General features: G+C 49.4%; 2 protein-coding genes across 6 annotated transcripts in view; one reads left to right on the top strand and one right to left on the bottom strand.

The window, feature by feature from the left end:
* Positions 1–3,391: 3,391 nt before the first annotated feature.
* On the bottom strand, positions 3,392–10,306 carry crdhl (cone RDH-like). 2 transcript variants are annotated; one of them, XM_085177718.1, is made up of 8 exons: positions 8,136–10,306; positions 7,868–8,033; positions 7,502–7,636; positions 6,035–6,226; positions 5,764–5,925; positions 5,572–5,691; positions 5,213–5,417; positions 3,392–4,426 (listed from the first exon to the last, which is right to left on the bottom strand). In XM_085177718.1, the coding sequence occupies exons 2-8, from the start codon at positions 8,001–8,003 to the stop codon at positions 4,321–4,323; spliced, it is 1,056 nt and encodes a 351-aa protein (XP_085033844.1). In that variant the 5' UTR covers positions 8,004–8,033; positions 8,136–10,306; the 3' UTR covers positions 3,392–4,320. The 2 variants fall into 2 exon arrangements, with proteins under 2 accessions (XP_085033844.1, XP_085033843.1); XM_085177717.1 differs by having other exon boundaries at positions 7,868–10,306.
* A 184-nt stretch (positions 10,307–10,490) lies between these two features.
* The window catches only part of pogzb (pogo transposable element derived with ZNF domain b), an 18,773-nt gene continuing 14,809 nt past the window's right edge, over positions 10,491–14,454 (top strand). For 2 of the 4 annotated variants that reach the window (XM_085177713.1, XM_085177716.1), the window contains exons 1-3: positions 10,776–11,770; positions 11,847–11,927; positions 12,378–12,595. In XM_085177713.1, coding sequence (XP_085033839.1) covers positions 11,587–11,770; positions 11,847–11,927; positions 12,378–12,595 — 483 coding nt within the window. In that variant the 5' untranslated portion in view covers positions 10,776–11,586. Of the gene's footprint in view, positions 10,610–10,775; positions 11,771–11,846; positions 11,928–12,377; positions 12,596–14,454 lie in introns of those variants that run through there. The other 2 variants (XM_085177714.1, XM_085177715.1) reach the window with 2 other exon arrangements.

Genomic DNA, 14,454 nt, shown 5'->3' on the forward strand with positions numbered 1-14,454 from the left:
GGCGGAGAGCCGGGGAGGAGCGGGGGAGGAGCCGGGGCGGAGCGGGGGAGGAGCCAGACTAGGGCTGCACAGCAGAGGCAAACAATACTGCAGCCCAGCGGCGCTGTCACTGCGCCCTCTGGTGGCTGGGAAATGTATTATTATTATTATTATTATTATACAGTTACAAACATAAGAAACGCTCCAACGGCTCAATGATAAACATCCAGAATATTACAGAGGTGAAATATATACGATTGACTTTTTATTTTTATTTTTTTAAATGAACGTTATTTAGAACAATAACAATGACAATCTCAAAGAGACATATTGAATCATTCAGAATCACACCTCCTTTTTATTTTCTCCCAATCAGAGGAATACACATCACTGCCAACACAGTTGGTACACCACCATGAAATCAACAATAACTGAAAGTAAATACACAGACATATATATGTATATATGCATATACACATGCATACGTACACATTTATACACACACATCTACATAATAATAATAATATAAAAAGAAGAATAACCAATACAAAAATAAATAAATAACAATAAAAAACGAAAAACAAGGAACAGAAATAAAGGAGACCATCATCAAATCTCTAAAAGTGAGGTTCCATAAACAAGACACAAAACTTAAATAAGGGGCTAAGAAAAATCAAACTCTTCTAAAAAACTATGCAATTTGATTGCTTGGAGCTTATTTATGAGCTTAAGAGATTCACAGAACAGGGAGAGTTTGTTTTTAAGAGCAGGCCATGAAGATTCAGCATATCAGCATTTATGAATGTACTTTGTTATAATAATGATATATGATTGACATTTAACTCTAACCTGTGAATTTCACCGTGTGCTGTGCGTTAGATGGAGCTGTACAGAAAGCCACAGACAGGAATCACTTCCTGTGTCGTTCAGTGGTGCATTATGGGTAATCTCAGTCTCTCACTGAGCGTGCTCCTGTGACTGGCAGCACGTCATTGAGTGGGCGGTGTTATCCAGCATCGTCCTTATCGTGGACAAACATCCACCTCTCTGACACCACCCTAACAGGGTGCAGCTTTGAGGTAGAGCAGGTCACCTACTGATCAGAGGGTTGGTGGTTCGATCGCTGCATGCTAAGCATCCTAACCCCAAGTTGCTCTGCGGTGCATCCATCAGATGAATGCGTCTGAATGTAGCACCAAGTATAGAGACGGTGAGTGGTGCACGTTGTATAGAGTAGAAAAGTGCTATATAAGAATCAGTCCACTTAGTATTTAACACCAGTGTCCACATCTCTTCTTCGCCAGTTTGTCAGCTAACTTGTGTTAGTAACAGGCCATCTTTACTCGCCGTGCTAAGTAACCATACTGTCCTTGTGGTCTCTGGACTCACCGCTGCCTGCAGCCCGCTCACTTCTTGGACGCTGGTCACCACCTTGGATCTCCAGATCAATCAGATTGGAGGTTGTTTACACCCTTGCTGGATGCTCACCCGGCTATCCACGCTTCTCTTCACGCCATTACCACTCCACCTGCCATAACTCAGTCTGTCTCCTCGTCTGCACGGCTTCCTGAGCCTCTGCTGATAAACCTTTCCCTCTGTTCACAGAGCCGTCTGACACACGTTGTAGCAGCACCTCTCTGGGTTTTCATTTCTTTGTGTCACCAAATAAAGCTTGTGAGAAACCTACCATTGCTTCCCTCATATCCATATCTGGGCCCACGTATTGGTCTCTGATCCCCGTAACACTCACAGGTCAATACAATTTTATTTAAATAGCACCAAATCACAACAAAAGTCACCTCAAGGTGCTTCATATTGTAAGGCAGACCCCACAATAATACATCCAGAGAAAAGACCAACAATCACCCCCAAAGCTCTGGTTGCATCGCCCCTGTTCTTCAGTCCTGGAACTGAAGAAGCTTCTCAGATGAGAGGTGAAACGTCTTAAAGATTTACTCTACTCACTACACGTTTAATGTACTTGTGCTACTTTCTGATACCGTTTTACTTTATTCTGGATCAAAAGATTTTACTTTGTACTGCACAGGATTTATTTTTAAGATTTAGTTTCTTATTTGTGTTATAGAAACCATGCACAGCTGCAATGATGCAACGACATCATGTGTCCTTCTGAAAGTGCAGCTCTACAGGATGGCGTAACACCAGGGGGCGACACAGAGCCTGTCAGCCACCTCACAGCAAGTTAAACATAAACAAAGGGTTAAAAATTGTTTTTCTTATAATTTTAATTTATTTTTATTATAAATAAACAAACAATAAAACTAATAAACTGAAAATAAGATAAGAACTCACTAAAAATAAAAGTGATTCAGATAACAGTCAGTGTGAGTTTATTTATCATCCATCGTTACTTAGCAGCAAGTCTTCGCCCCCCACCCCACTACTGGAGCCGCCATTTCAGCAGGAAGTAGAAGTGCCCCCCCTTCAGGAAAGGCTGTAAATATGCAAGAAGATGTCACATCCAGCCTGACTGCAGGGAGCCCCGTGGGGTTGGCTGGGACTGTATGAACACGTCTTCATTATTTACTCGTCGTTAGCGTCACGTTTAAACCTGCTGACGCTTCTGTTCATCAGAATCAAGTCTTTTGAGGCCACCTGCTCACCTGCTCGTGTGTGATGGTTCACTGACAGCTTTACAACGAGAGGCCTAAAATAAGATCATTACAGCTCTCAGAAAGGCCCATTGGAGGAACAGACTCCACAGGTACCTCTTGATCAGAGACCTTCAGGTTTATTAAAGGCGGCTTTTACCAGCCCGCTCCATTTCTCTGCTCTGGTTCGACCGGCAGCTGCTGCAGGCGAGCATCAGTGGGTGCAGGGTAAAACTTTGAGGAAATATTCTGTGGACTGATGAGACAAAGCTCTGGAAAGTTTGAGTCCAGTTACATCAGCATGACACGAACAGAGGATCTCATGAAGAGAACATCCCAGCAGGCAGGTGTGGTGGTCCGGGCTGCTCTGCTGCTTCAGGACGACTCGCTGTAACTGAGGGAACCATGAATTCTGCTCTGGACGTATTTACAGGTTAGCTTTGTTTGATGATCTGAAACATGAGGAGGAAATCATGGAGGGGCCAAAACACGACACGGGTGAGAAGGTAAGACGCATATTTAAAGGGTGAAAGCCGGTGGTGGATCTCATTATTTTCTTATTACCGAGCGAGGATCTCCATGCTGTCACTGGAAGAATCCCAAAGCTGAAAAATGAACCCTTCTGGAGCCCTCTGACCCCTGTGATACCTAGAAGAGCTGGGACCAAGCGTAAGAAATGAGGCCTCATTTATTGGAAAGGTGCTCGCCAATCTCTGCCCACAGAGCATGCTCATGCTGAGAGATGAGCTTCATTCTGGATTTATTATTACTGAATCTATTAAACACACACAGAGTATAAACACAGTCAAACTGTCTTTAATAACACCCAAAGCTTCACGTCCACACAGCTGAACTCCACCCAAACACCATCCAGTAAAGAGGAGGACACAGGGAGTCAGCGACAGCATCAAAAGAGGAAAGCATGAAGATACGTAATGGAATAATAAACATATAATGGAGAAAAAACGAAGGAAAAATCAGGAAATATTTAGGGGACAGCGAGGGGACAGTCAGGGGACAGTCGGGGGACAGTCGGGGGACAGCGAGGGGACAGTCGGGGGACAGCGAGGGGACAGTCGGGGACAGTCGGGGGACAGTTGGGGGACAGTCGGGGGACAGCCGGGGGACAGTCAGGGGACAGCCGGGGGACAGCCGGGGGACACCCGGGGGACAGTCGGGGACAGTCGGGGGACAGCCGGGGGACAGCGAGGGGACAGTCGGTGGACAGCGAGGGGACAGTCAGGGACAGTCAGGGGACAGCCGGGGGACAGTCAGGAGACAGTCGGGGGACAGCGAGGGGACAGTCGGGGGACAGCGAGGGGACAGTCAGGGACAGTCAGGGGACAGCCGGGGGACAGTCAGGAGACAGTCGGGGGACAGCGAGGGGACAGTCGGGGACAGTCAGGGGACAGTCGGGGGACAGTCAGGGGACAGTCGGGGGACAGTTGGGGGACAGCCAGGGGACAGCCAGGGGACAGCGAGGGGACAGTCGGGGGACAGTCAGGGGACAGTCGGGGGACAGTCAGGGGACAGTCTGGGACAGTCGGGGGACAGTCGGGGGACAGTCGGGGGACATGGAGGTTTGTGTTGCACATGAGAGTCCAGGTTCTGGAGGACAGGAGAAATATCAGCAGCTGGAACATCTGGGCTTCATTTGTCTCTACAAGAGGTAAATCTGTTTGTTTCTGCAGTCTGCAGCTCCATTGCTTCGTGCGTCAGAGGTTAAAGGTCAGCAGGTGTTCTTCAGTCCGACCAGACGTGTGCTCACCTCCCACAGTTTTCTTGCCACCACGTCGTCCCGTCCCTCTGGAGCAGTTTCTTTCTCTGCACAGTCGCTGCAAACACAGATATGAACATTGAACAAGTGACTCAGTTTAATGTGTTTAAATGGAAATAACCCCAGAAAAGCTCTGCATGTGTTTATAAACAATCTCCAATGTTTGATATGTTTTTGTTCATCAATCAACCTGAAGTTCAAAACCTGCAGCTCTTCTAACGGTTTAAAGTTTGCATCGTTGCCTCTTTGACCGACAGGTGGATGCTGACATAGGCAGCTGTAGCTGCTCGCTGCCTGCAGGGCGAGCTGGACCTCTGCACTGTGCTTGTGCTGCTGGAGCCTCTTGGAGCATTTTAATGACATCGTCTGACCAATAATATGGCCGCTGATAGGTTAATGTCCAAGAAGGCGGAGCTCTGGTTTAGGTGAGTGAAATTTGTGGGTTTTAATTGGATGTTAGTGGTTAGCAGGTATCTGCCTCTCACAGCCTGTGGATGCACGCTGACAGTCAAGCTAGCTAGCATTTGCTGAAACACTCCACCCGGTCGGTGGCAGTCAAAAACGCAGAGGGCTTCAATAACATCATTTAAAAAGTTATTTAAACGTGTTTACTACTTAAAGCTGAGAGAGGAGAAATCTCATGAAAGAAAACAGAGAAATGACAAGAAGTGAAAACTCTGATCTCCAGAACGGTTTTATTTGTTTACCAGCTCGGACACGCCCACATTTATTATCAGAGCGGTCTACTCTTGTTTTACCTGAATTCTGCTCCTCGGACTTTAACCGCAACACTCTGAGATGCTCAGGGAACAGGCACAGGTGTTTCTTCAGCCCTGCCTCCTACCTGAAGTAGCATCCAGACAGGTCCTCCAGGCCCGGCGTCACAGCGCAGTACAGGGTGGTCTGGCAGCCCTCCCACGGAGTCTTCATGAGGAGCAGGGATGGGAGCTTCAGCAGCAGCCCGAGCAGGGGGAACCAACCCTCCACGTGGCGACCCAGCTCGGTCCGGATCACGCCTGGGTGAAGAGAGAACGACGACACGCCAGAGCCTGCAGGAAAGGTGAGGACAGAGTCAGGAGGCGGGTTTACAGGTACTTTCAGCAGTCGATCACATCACAGCGCGGAGAGGCGAGATAACCCTTCCTCCCATCAAACCATTTTACAGTCGGGACCTCTGAGCGTTTGTGGCGCTCAGTGTTTGACCTGAGAGACGGCGGGCCAGCTCTCTGGAGAAGAGGATGTTGGCCAGTTTGCTCTGCCTGTAGCTCTCCAGAGCGCTGTACGGCCTCTGGCTGAAGAACAGGTCGTCAAAGTCAATACGACCTGTAAAAACATGAGGTGTTAAAGAAACAACGCAGACATCAGCACTGAGATCTTTTAAGGGGGTGGGGGTACCTCCACGGTGGGCAATGGAGGACACGTTGACCACACGGCTGGGGGAGGAGCTCTTCAGCTTCGGCAGCAGCAGATTGGTGAGCAGGAAGTGGCCCAGATGGTTGACCGCCAGCTGTGTCTCAAAGTTGTCCTCGGTCAGCTGTTTTGGACACATCATCACTCCTGCAGACAGACGAATGCTCAGAACGGTGCGCTCACCTGTTCGCAGGTGCGCTCACCTGTTCGCAGGTGCGCTCACCTGATGTGCTCACCTGTTCGCAGGTGTGCTCACCTGCATTGTTGATGAGGATGTCCAGCCTTTCTTCGCTGTCCAGGAAGTCTTTAGCAAACTGTCTAATGGAGTAAGTGGAAGCGAGGTCCAGGTGTCTGATCACCACGTTACCATTTCCTGTCGACTGGCGGATTTCCTCGGCCGCCCGTTCTGCCCGGGTCAGGTCCCTGCACGCCATCACCACCCGGGCTCCTTCATTCAGTAAAAAGTGACAAACATATTAGCGTCCGCTGTGCACGCTGCACGGGAAGAAAACTTCTTTCTAAATCTGAGCGAGCAGCGAGCACGCTGCCACGGGAACGTGACACTCAGAGAGAAACCCCCGGATCCGCCCACATGACCGCTGTGGGCGAACCTCCACCCGCCCCCCTCCTGCTGAACAGGTGACAACAGATTTAAGAGCTGCTGAGTCTTTGATTTTACTTATTTTCCGATGTGTTTTACTGCAGAGTGAAAACACAAAACATGATTTTATGTGCAGAAATAGATTTAAGTGTTCAACACATCAAGTCAAAGACTTGAAATAATTTCATTTTTGCTTAAAAGGTTAAAACTCATAAAACAAAAAAGAGACAAATTTATATGAAGACAACATGGACTGAAAGGTCGGTTCAGATTATTACATATTCAGGTTGTGTATTGATTTTTTTGAAAAGCAACTAAGTAATAAAGTAACTAAGTAAGTAATCAGTAATTAGTAACTGATTACTTTTTTAAAGTAAGTGGTGAAACATGTCCAGACTTTCACTAGAACAGGAAGAAGAGTTTCTGTTCCTGGAGTGGGAAACGTGCCGCAGCACTCGGACGCGCTCGGCTGCTGAGCCGGGATTAGTCGCCCTCACGCATGTCTCGTCTTCGTTTATCACCTTCTAGAAATGCTCTGAACTGTTACAGATTTGATGTCTAATGACTTTCAATCACATTTGATGAAACGAAGAAAGATTTCCACAGCTGAGCACCATGTTCAGTAAAGAACAGCCAATCAAATCAGTGGATCGGTGTTTAAAATAATCAGCAGCACCAAAGGACCGTAACGACCACAGAAGACACTGAAGTGGAAGATTACAGAATTATTTCTAGGGTAAGAAAAACAACTTCGCAGCATCTAAAAGGCCTGAAACGCTGTGCAGGACGATCACTGCGATGCTTCCATGGATGCAGATACAACGAGGTGCAAACCTCGGGTATCCTCGGGCACGACGAGGACGATCGGACTTTAAAACTTTCTGAAAACCGTCTTTGGTGAAACTGAGATGAAGCTGTATCGGGAGGATGGAGAGAAAAGGGTGGAGGCAGCGTGGGAATGTTTGGCTGGATCACAGGTGTTTACTGCTGAGGTGACAGCAGAAGCAACAAATCCGTGTTTCTCAGATTACAATAACAACACGGGGCTGTAGCGTTTCCCTGTCAGCAGCTTCTAAAGCTTCACATTCGAGTGTTCGGTAAAACGGATCAAACCGGGCTGACCTCGGCGTGCCAGATCTCTGCTCGTCTCTTTGCCGATGCCAGTGTTTGCTCCAGTGATCACAACTGTTTTTCCATCCAGACGAGCCGAACAGCGACAAACTCCACCTGCAATCCACTTCCTCAGCACCGCCACGCCTGCAGACACACACACACTGTCAGTACGGCAGCAGGGGGGCGAGGCCTGATCTGCTGTTGTTTCTGCTGAAACTCAGCATTTGTATGACATTAACCTCTGCATGTGAGCTCACAGCAGCAGCTGTGGAACACATCTGGATGTCTGCATGCAGGTCAAAGGCTCTTAGTCTGCATTATTAACTGAGACATTATTTTACAACACTGTTTGAATTAATGAAAGTTCAATCTTACAGATCAGCGTGACTCCCAGCAGAGCTCCAGATCTCAGCATCAGGCACCCCTGACTTTCCTCTTCCTGGGCCGGGTCTGAGCTGCCGCCACCGGGCCACGGCAGCACCAGGAAGCCCCCAGAATGTGCAGCTTTCATCCCTGCAGGTCAGAACAGACTGAGAGGGAGCTTAACCAGACGGAGGAAGGAGAGATTAACAGATTAGAGGAGATTATCCAGCACAGAGCTGCTCTGGAATCAGTTCCACAAGTGCCACCACAAACCACCAACCTCTGCCACGGCAGGAGAAGAAACTGTTAGTGACAGGACGGGTCAGCAGCAACACCTGCAGCAGGACACGGGGCTCTTCACTCTGCTGACCCACGACTGCACCCATCACATAACTGTGGTAGGTCACATCAGCAACAACCACGAGACCTACGACAGGAGTGAAGTTAAACATCTGGCTGAGTCCCTGAACGTGGAGAAGACCGAGGAGATCATCATAGACTTCAGGAGAACTCTGCACACCCCACCAACCACCAGTGGTGCTGCTGTGGAGAGAGTAAGCAGCACCAAATCCTGGGTGTGCACATCTCAGAACATCTCTCCTGGTCAAAGAACAGCAGCGCGGTCAGTAAAGCCCAACAGCGACTCTACTTCCTGCTCAAACCGAGGAGAGCGAGAGCCTCAACGCCCACTGTGAGCAGCTTCTACAGAGCATCCTCACAGCTGCATCACTGTGTGGCTGCTGCACCGGGTCTGCAGGAAGCAGCTACAACGAGCAGCGAGAGCAGCGAGAGCAGCGAGAGGATCGTGGGTGCTTCTCTTCCCTCTCTCCAGGACATCTGCTGCACCCGCCTCACCCAAAAAGCTCTCTGCATCACAGTGACTCCACCCATCTGTCCAACAGCTTCTTCAGTTTGCTGCCATCAGGAAGGAGACTGAAGAGCCTCGAGGCCAGAACCAGCAGACTGAGAGACAGCTTCATCCATCAGGCCGATGCTGAACTCAACCAGACCTGCACCCACGTCTGCCCTCTGACCCACAGACACTCGGACTGGACACTGTTGTGTGTATAAGACGTGTTGTTTAGTGTAACACTGAGGACCAGGAGCAGTTTCCTGTGTGTGATCTGTAGTTTTTCACAATAACGTTGACTTTGATGACGCTCTGCTCTTTGGTAAACAATAAAACGAAATAAAATCAGAATAAAATCGCTACATAATAACAGTCCTGCTCTCAGCTCGAGTTTCATCTGTCAGTGAACTCTACTGACCACAGTCTCATTTAAACGTCTCCACGCTCAGCTCTCTGTGGGTGTAGATCCACTCAGCTCTCTGTGGGTGTAGATCCACTCAGCACTCTGTGGGTGTAGATCCACTCAGCTCTCTGTGGGTGTAGATCCACTCAGCACTCTGTGGGTGTAGATCCACTCAGCTCTCTGTGGGTGTAGATCCACTCAGCTCTCTGTGGGCGTAGATCCACTCAGCACTCTGTGGGTGTAGATCCACTCAGCTCTCTGTGGGTGTAGATCCACTCAGCACTCTGTGGGTGTAGATCCACTCAGCCCTCTGTGGGTGTAGATCCACTCAGCTCTCTGTGGGTGTAGATCCACTCAGCACTCTGTGGGTGTAGATCCACTCAGCTCTCTGTGGGTGTAGATCCACTCAGCCCTCTGTGGGTGTAGATCCACTCAGCTCTCTGTGGGTGTAGATCCACTCAGCTCTCTGTGGGTGTAGATCCACTCAGCTCTCTGTGGGTGTAGATCCACTCAGCACTCTGTGGGTGTAGATCCACTCAGCCCTCTGTGGGTGTAGATCCACTCAGCTCTCTGTGGGTGTAGATCCACTCAGCACTCTGTGGGTGTAGATCCACTCAGCTCTCTGTGGGTGTAGATCCACTCAGCCCTCTGTGGGTGTAGATCCACTCAGCTCTCTGTGGGTGTAGATCCACTCAGCTCTCTGTGGGTGTAGATCCACTCAGCTCTCTGTGGGTGTAGATCCACTCAGCACTCTGTGGATCTCAGCTCTCTGTGGGTGTAGATCCACTCAGCTCTGTGGGTGTGTCCTTCATGTTGTACTGCCAGGGTCGTTATTTTATGAAACCTTCTCTTTGCTCTAAACTGAAAATGATCCAGAAAATATACATTTTAGATTTACGTGATTTGTCCGGAGACGCTCTGGAAACTTCTGGTTCATTATGACATCACAGCGTGTCACAGGAAGTTCAGTGCGCGTGCCACTGTTGAGACCTGCGGCTGAAAGGTGAGCCTCACCTGCGTGAGTGACTTTTTTCTGAAGCACAAACACCAGAAAAAATAAAATCGTTTTTATTTTATTTTATTTTTAATGTACGTTACGACGCGCTTTGTCAGCTCGTGACGTCACGGACGTTGGTCACGCCCCATCAAAACAAAACAAAAAGAAGATGGCGCCCTGGCCCAAGCGTGGCGGCGGTCCTGGCGCCTGTCGGCCCCCCCCCCCCGCTGACCGGCCGCGGAGCCCGCTGTCCCCCGGCCCGGTAATCCGGTCTGCCCGCCGCTATCCTGACAGCCGCGGCTCGGTTCAGCTCCTCCACAAAGATTCCACTGACCAATGAGCTGCAGAGCCACCTGAACAGGAAGTGACGTGTCTGTGCGGACCAATCCGCAGTTGTAAAACGGCAGCGGGCGGAAGGCCCGCCCCCTGACTGTCGAACCGGAGCGCGCCCGGAGAAGAGCCGTGCGAACCCGTCCGAGCTCCGCGGTGCCGCTCCAGTTTCAGGTAAGCCCGGCCCGGCTCGGCTTGGCCCGGCTCGGCTCGTCCCGGCGTCACACGCAGGCCCCGCTGAAGCTTTCGGAAGGCGCTCGGCGTGCAGCGACGAGCTGCCCCCGGCGGGGCGGTGCAGACGCGCTGCGTGCTGAGCTCTGGTCCTGATCGGGAGCCCGGTGGCCCGGTGACCCGGCTCGGCTCGGCTGCCCCGCTCGGTCTGTAGGTTCGGGTCCCCGCCGACAGGCGCGTCTCAGCCGGGTTGAAAGGAACAAAAACCCGGAGAGCGGGCCGAGCGCCCCCTGTGGCAGCAGCTGCCATTACACCTGCAACTACAACTGATTGAACCCAACTTTATTTAAAAAGATTTCCCGACGTCAGAGTTTGTGCAGAGCTGCTGTTTAACGTCACCGTCAGCTGAGCGAATGACGCCTTTATTAATCATACCACTACTTTATTTAAAATAAGGGCCGTGAAAGAGCGGCAGCAACAGAAGGCATCGAAACGTCACAGTGACCGGAAGTGTGTCCACACCAACGCCACTGCCGTGATTGTGCGCGTGATCAGCGGGGTCAGGTCATCCTAATCAGTGGGTTCGGCAGGTGTTTGACTGCACAGGTGTCCTCGTTTAAATCATCAATGTTGAAACCGGGACTGAACTGCGCAGCTGCGAGGTCAGAGTGATGCTGATCACACCTGACCGTCCTCAGGCCGTGAACGCACCACAGAGTTCAGCTGATTGGTCCCTTCAGTCCGTGAAGGACATGTCTGTTTGTAGTTTAATGTCACTGTGGTAACGCTGAGAGACGACTGCGCCTGTCTCTCATTGGTCTTTGGGCTCACAGGTGTTCTCTGAAACTAAACGCACTCGAATATTTACAGGTAAAGTCACCTGTGAAAAGATCACCTGCTCACCTGGCTCTCAGGTTAAATATAACTCTGAGCTGCAGGTGTGCAGTACCAGTGTACCGACGTCATGTGACGTAGCGGAAATGCTGCTGGTCAGATTATTCTTTTATCGTGGTTACAATGATGGTTTCTCTGGTGGTTTCCATAGCAACATGGATACAGAGTTGTTTATGGAGTGTGACGAGGAGGAGCTGGAGCCATGGCAACAGGTGGATGACAGTGTGGAGGAAGATGACATGGACTTCATGGACAACTACGGAGAGCCAGGTGAGTCTCAGGACCAGGTCCAAACTCTGAAACCCGAGTCGAACCAGAACCAGACTCTCTCTCTCTCTCCATGTAGTGGAGGATTCTCCATCTCCACTCCCAGTCTCTGAGACTCCACCTCCAAGGACCCCCCCACCCATCACACCTGCTGCAACAGGTATGTGTTCGGTGTTTCTTTGAATGGCTGATGACACAACAGGACAGAGACGGCGTCTTCACTTGGATGCTCAGATCAGCTGTTTACTGTAGACTCTGTAACTTACAGCAGGTTGACTGTGTGATCTAACGAGATGAATAAAGCTGCGTTTACAGGTATCGTCAGGTTCAGGTGTTGAGTGTGGCCGCTCTCTGTCTGATGCTCGTGTGTCAGAGCAGCAGAGCTAACACAGCAAAGGGTCAGCAGGTCAAAGGTCAAAGCAGCAGAGCTTCAGCAGCTTTGTTGGAGAACCAAACGTGACTGAAGCTCGTGTTAAAGCTGATCCTGGAACAGCCTGGAGCAGCAGAGATGCTGTGAGCTGATCCTGGGATGTGGAGGAGCACTCTGTGCTTCCGTGTCCCTCCGTAAAAGCTTTAACCGAGTCCTGCTAACCCATTCTCTCTTCTTCAGCTTCATCACCTGCCCAGGTCGTCTCCTCTTCCTCTGTGATACCTCCTCCCTCTGTCGTTACCACCTCCTCCTCTGCCCCGCGCCTCCCTGTTGCCTCCACGGCCCCGCCCCTGATGGCTCAAGCTCCACCTCTCATCCTGACTCAGACGGCGGGTGGAACGTTCCTGCTTCCAGCGGCCGCCGGCAGCAGCCAGCCCATCCTGCTCACCACTACACAGGTATGGAAATCAAACGCACCCTGTGCTTCAGCAGGTCCGCCAGGCCGAACGCTCCTCTGTGAAACGAGTGTAACGTGAGAATAACGAGTAACATGACAGGAAACATACATGTGCACTATAATCCAGAGTTTAGGCTCCACCCTTTAAACCGCTGCAGGCTGCCGGAACAGTGATTTAGTGTTTGTTATTTTGTTTTGGTCACAAAGCCCCTCCCTGCCGTTCGGCTGGACACGGGCCGGTGTCCTGCAGGTTGTGTCCTCGAGCCAACACAGCTGATTTAACCCTTTAAAGCCGGTCGGAGCGGGCACGCTCTGTTTTGCGTAACTATTTTTAAATCCCGGTACCTCTGCAACCACGTGAGCTAGCGCAATAATTTTTTTTGCATATGAAACCGGAGGAGTTGTACTTACATCTTATGCCATCAGCTTGTCCTCGGTCACAGTTTCCTTCCACATATAACTTTGCAAAAACTGCATAAAAAGCACTTGCAGCAACAAAAACATAATATTCCAGAAACACGCTTTGCCGATCCGATCAGCTGTTCATGACACTTCCTACATCCATCAGCACGAACTATCGCATGTCCGCCATGACCTGCCCGAAACCGGAAGTGAGGTCATTTTCGCGGAAATGTAGTTTTTCACCATCAGGGCCTCATGAGCGTATACTGGTGTTTTTAAAAGTTATCTTTGACTTTATGACTTTCTGTGTCGTTTCTGGGATGCTTAGGACTCATATTACACTGCTGGAAATAGTTTATTTTGATGCACATGCTGCTTTTTTGCAAATTTGCACAATAATATTTATTTTCGTTTTTCCTGCAGTGTATAAAAATTGGTGTATTTCAAAAATAAAACTATGAAGACACTCAAAATAAATTTCCTGTGGTGGGAAACTATTTTGTGCAACTTTTTTGTAGTTTATTGCATTTTTTTGCAATTTATGTAGTTACTATGCACTTAATGCAGACATATTATTAAAATCTGGGCTGTAATGGTTGTATTGATGTATAGCAACTTGAAATGCTCCCAAAAATGTCTCCACAGCATGTAAACATATAAAGTAAGCTCTGGCGGACTTGGTTCTATGGTAGGTCTTAAAGGGTTAAATGGCTACATTACCTCCTCAACACACCTGAACTAATCATTTAGTTCAGGTGTGTTGGCCCAGGGTGAGAAAACCCACAGGACACTGGCCCTTGGAGATCTCCACCCTGATGTAGAACGTGGGTGCAGCATTTTAAACCTGCATTCTTTCTCATGCCCAGCAGGGGGCGCTGTGAGAAGCGGGCTGTGAGGAAATCCTCTTGCTCAGCTGGTGTCAGTAAACTCTCCTGGTTCGGTGCAACTCTGATGGCATAAAACAGGAAGTTCACTTTAGGATTTTGGTTAGGGGCGGGTATTGATAATCGATGTTCTGATTAAAATTGATTCTGGCTTGGATATTGTGATATCGATTCATTAAAATCCTGAATAGGTTTTTAAATATAAATTTATTTTGCCTGAAACGCCAGAATCTCAGGTTAAACCTCACAGAATTTCAGCAACCACCAAACAGTAAAACAGTGACTGAGAGCAGGAACACGGATTCTGCACAGAGACGTGAACACAAAGCGCCGACGCATCAGAATCAGTGAGATGTGACTTTCTCACCGACAGCACGGACGCAGTCGGGGCTGAACGCCGACAGCTCGCTGACTCTGAAGCGTCGGCGGGTCGAGCTTTGTGTTCACGCCCTTTTTGCTCTGATTCTAAAGCTGTTAGTTTGATCTCTCTCCAAACAATATTGACTGAACCAGCAAAAGAAGATCAAACTAACTTCACATGAACATTGTCATGAACTCACTCTGACTTTTGCTG

The sequence above is a fragment of the Neolamprologus multifasciatus genome, chromosome 11, assembly GCF_963576455.1.
Source record: "Neolamprologus multifasciatus chromosome 11, fNeoMul1.2, whole genome shotgun sequence".
NCBI lineage: Eukaryota > Metazoa > Chordata > Actinopteri > Cichliformes > Cichlidae > Neolamprologus > Neolamprologus multifasciatus.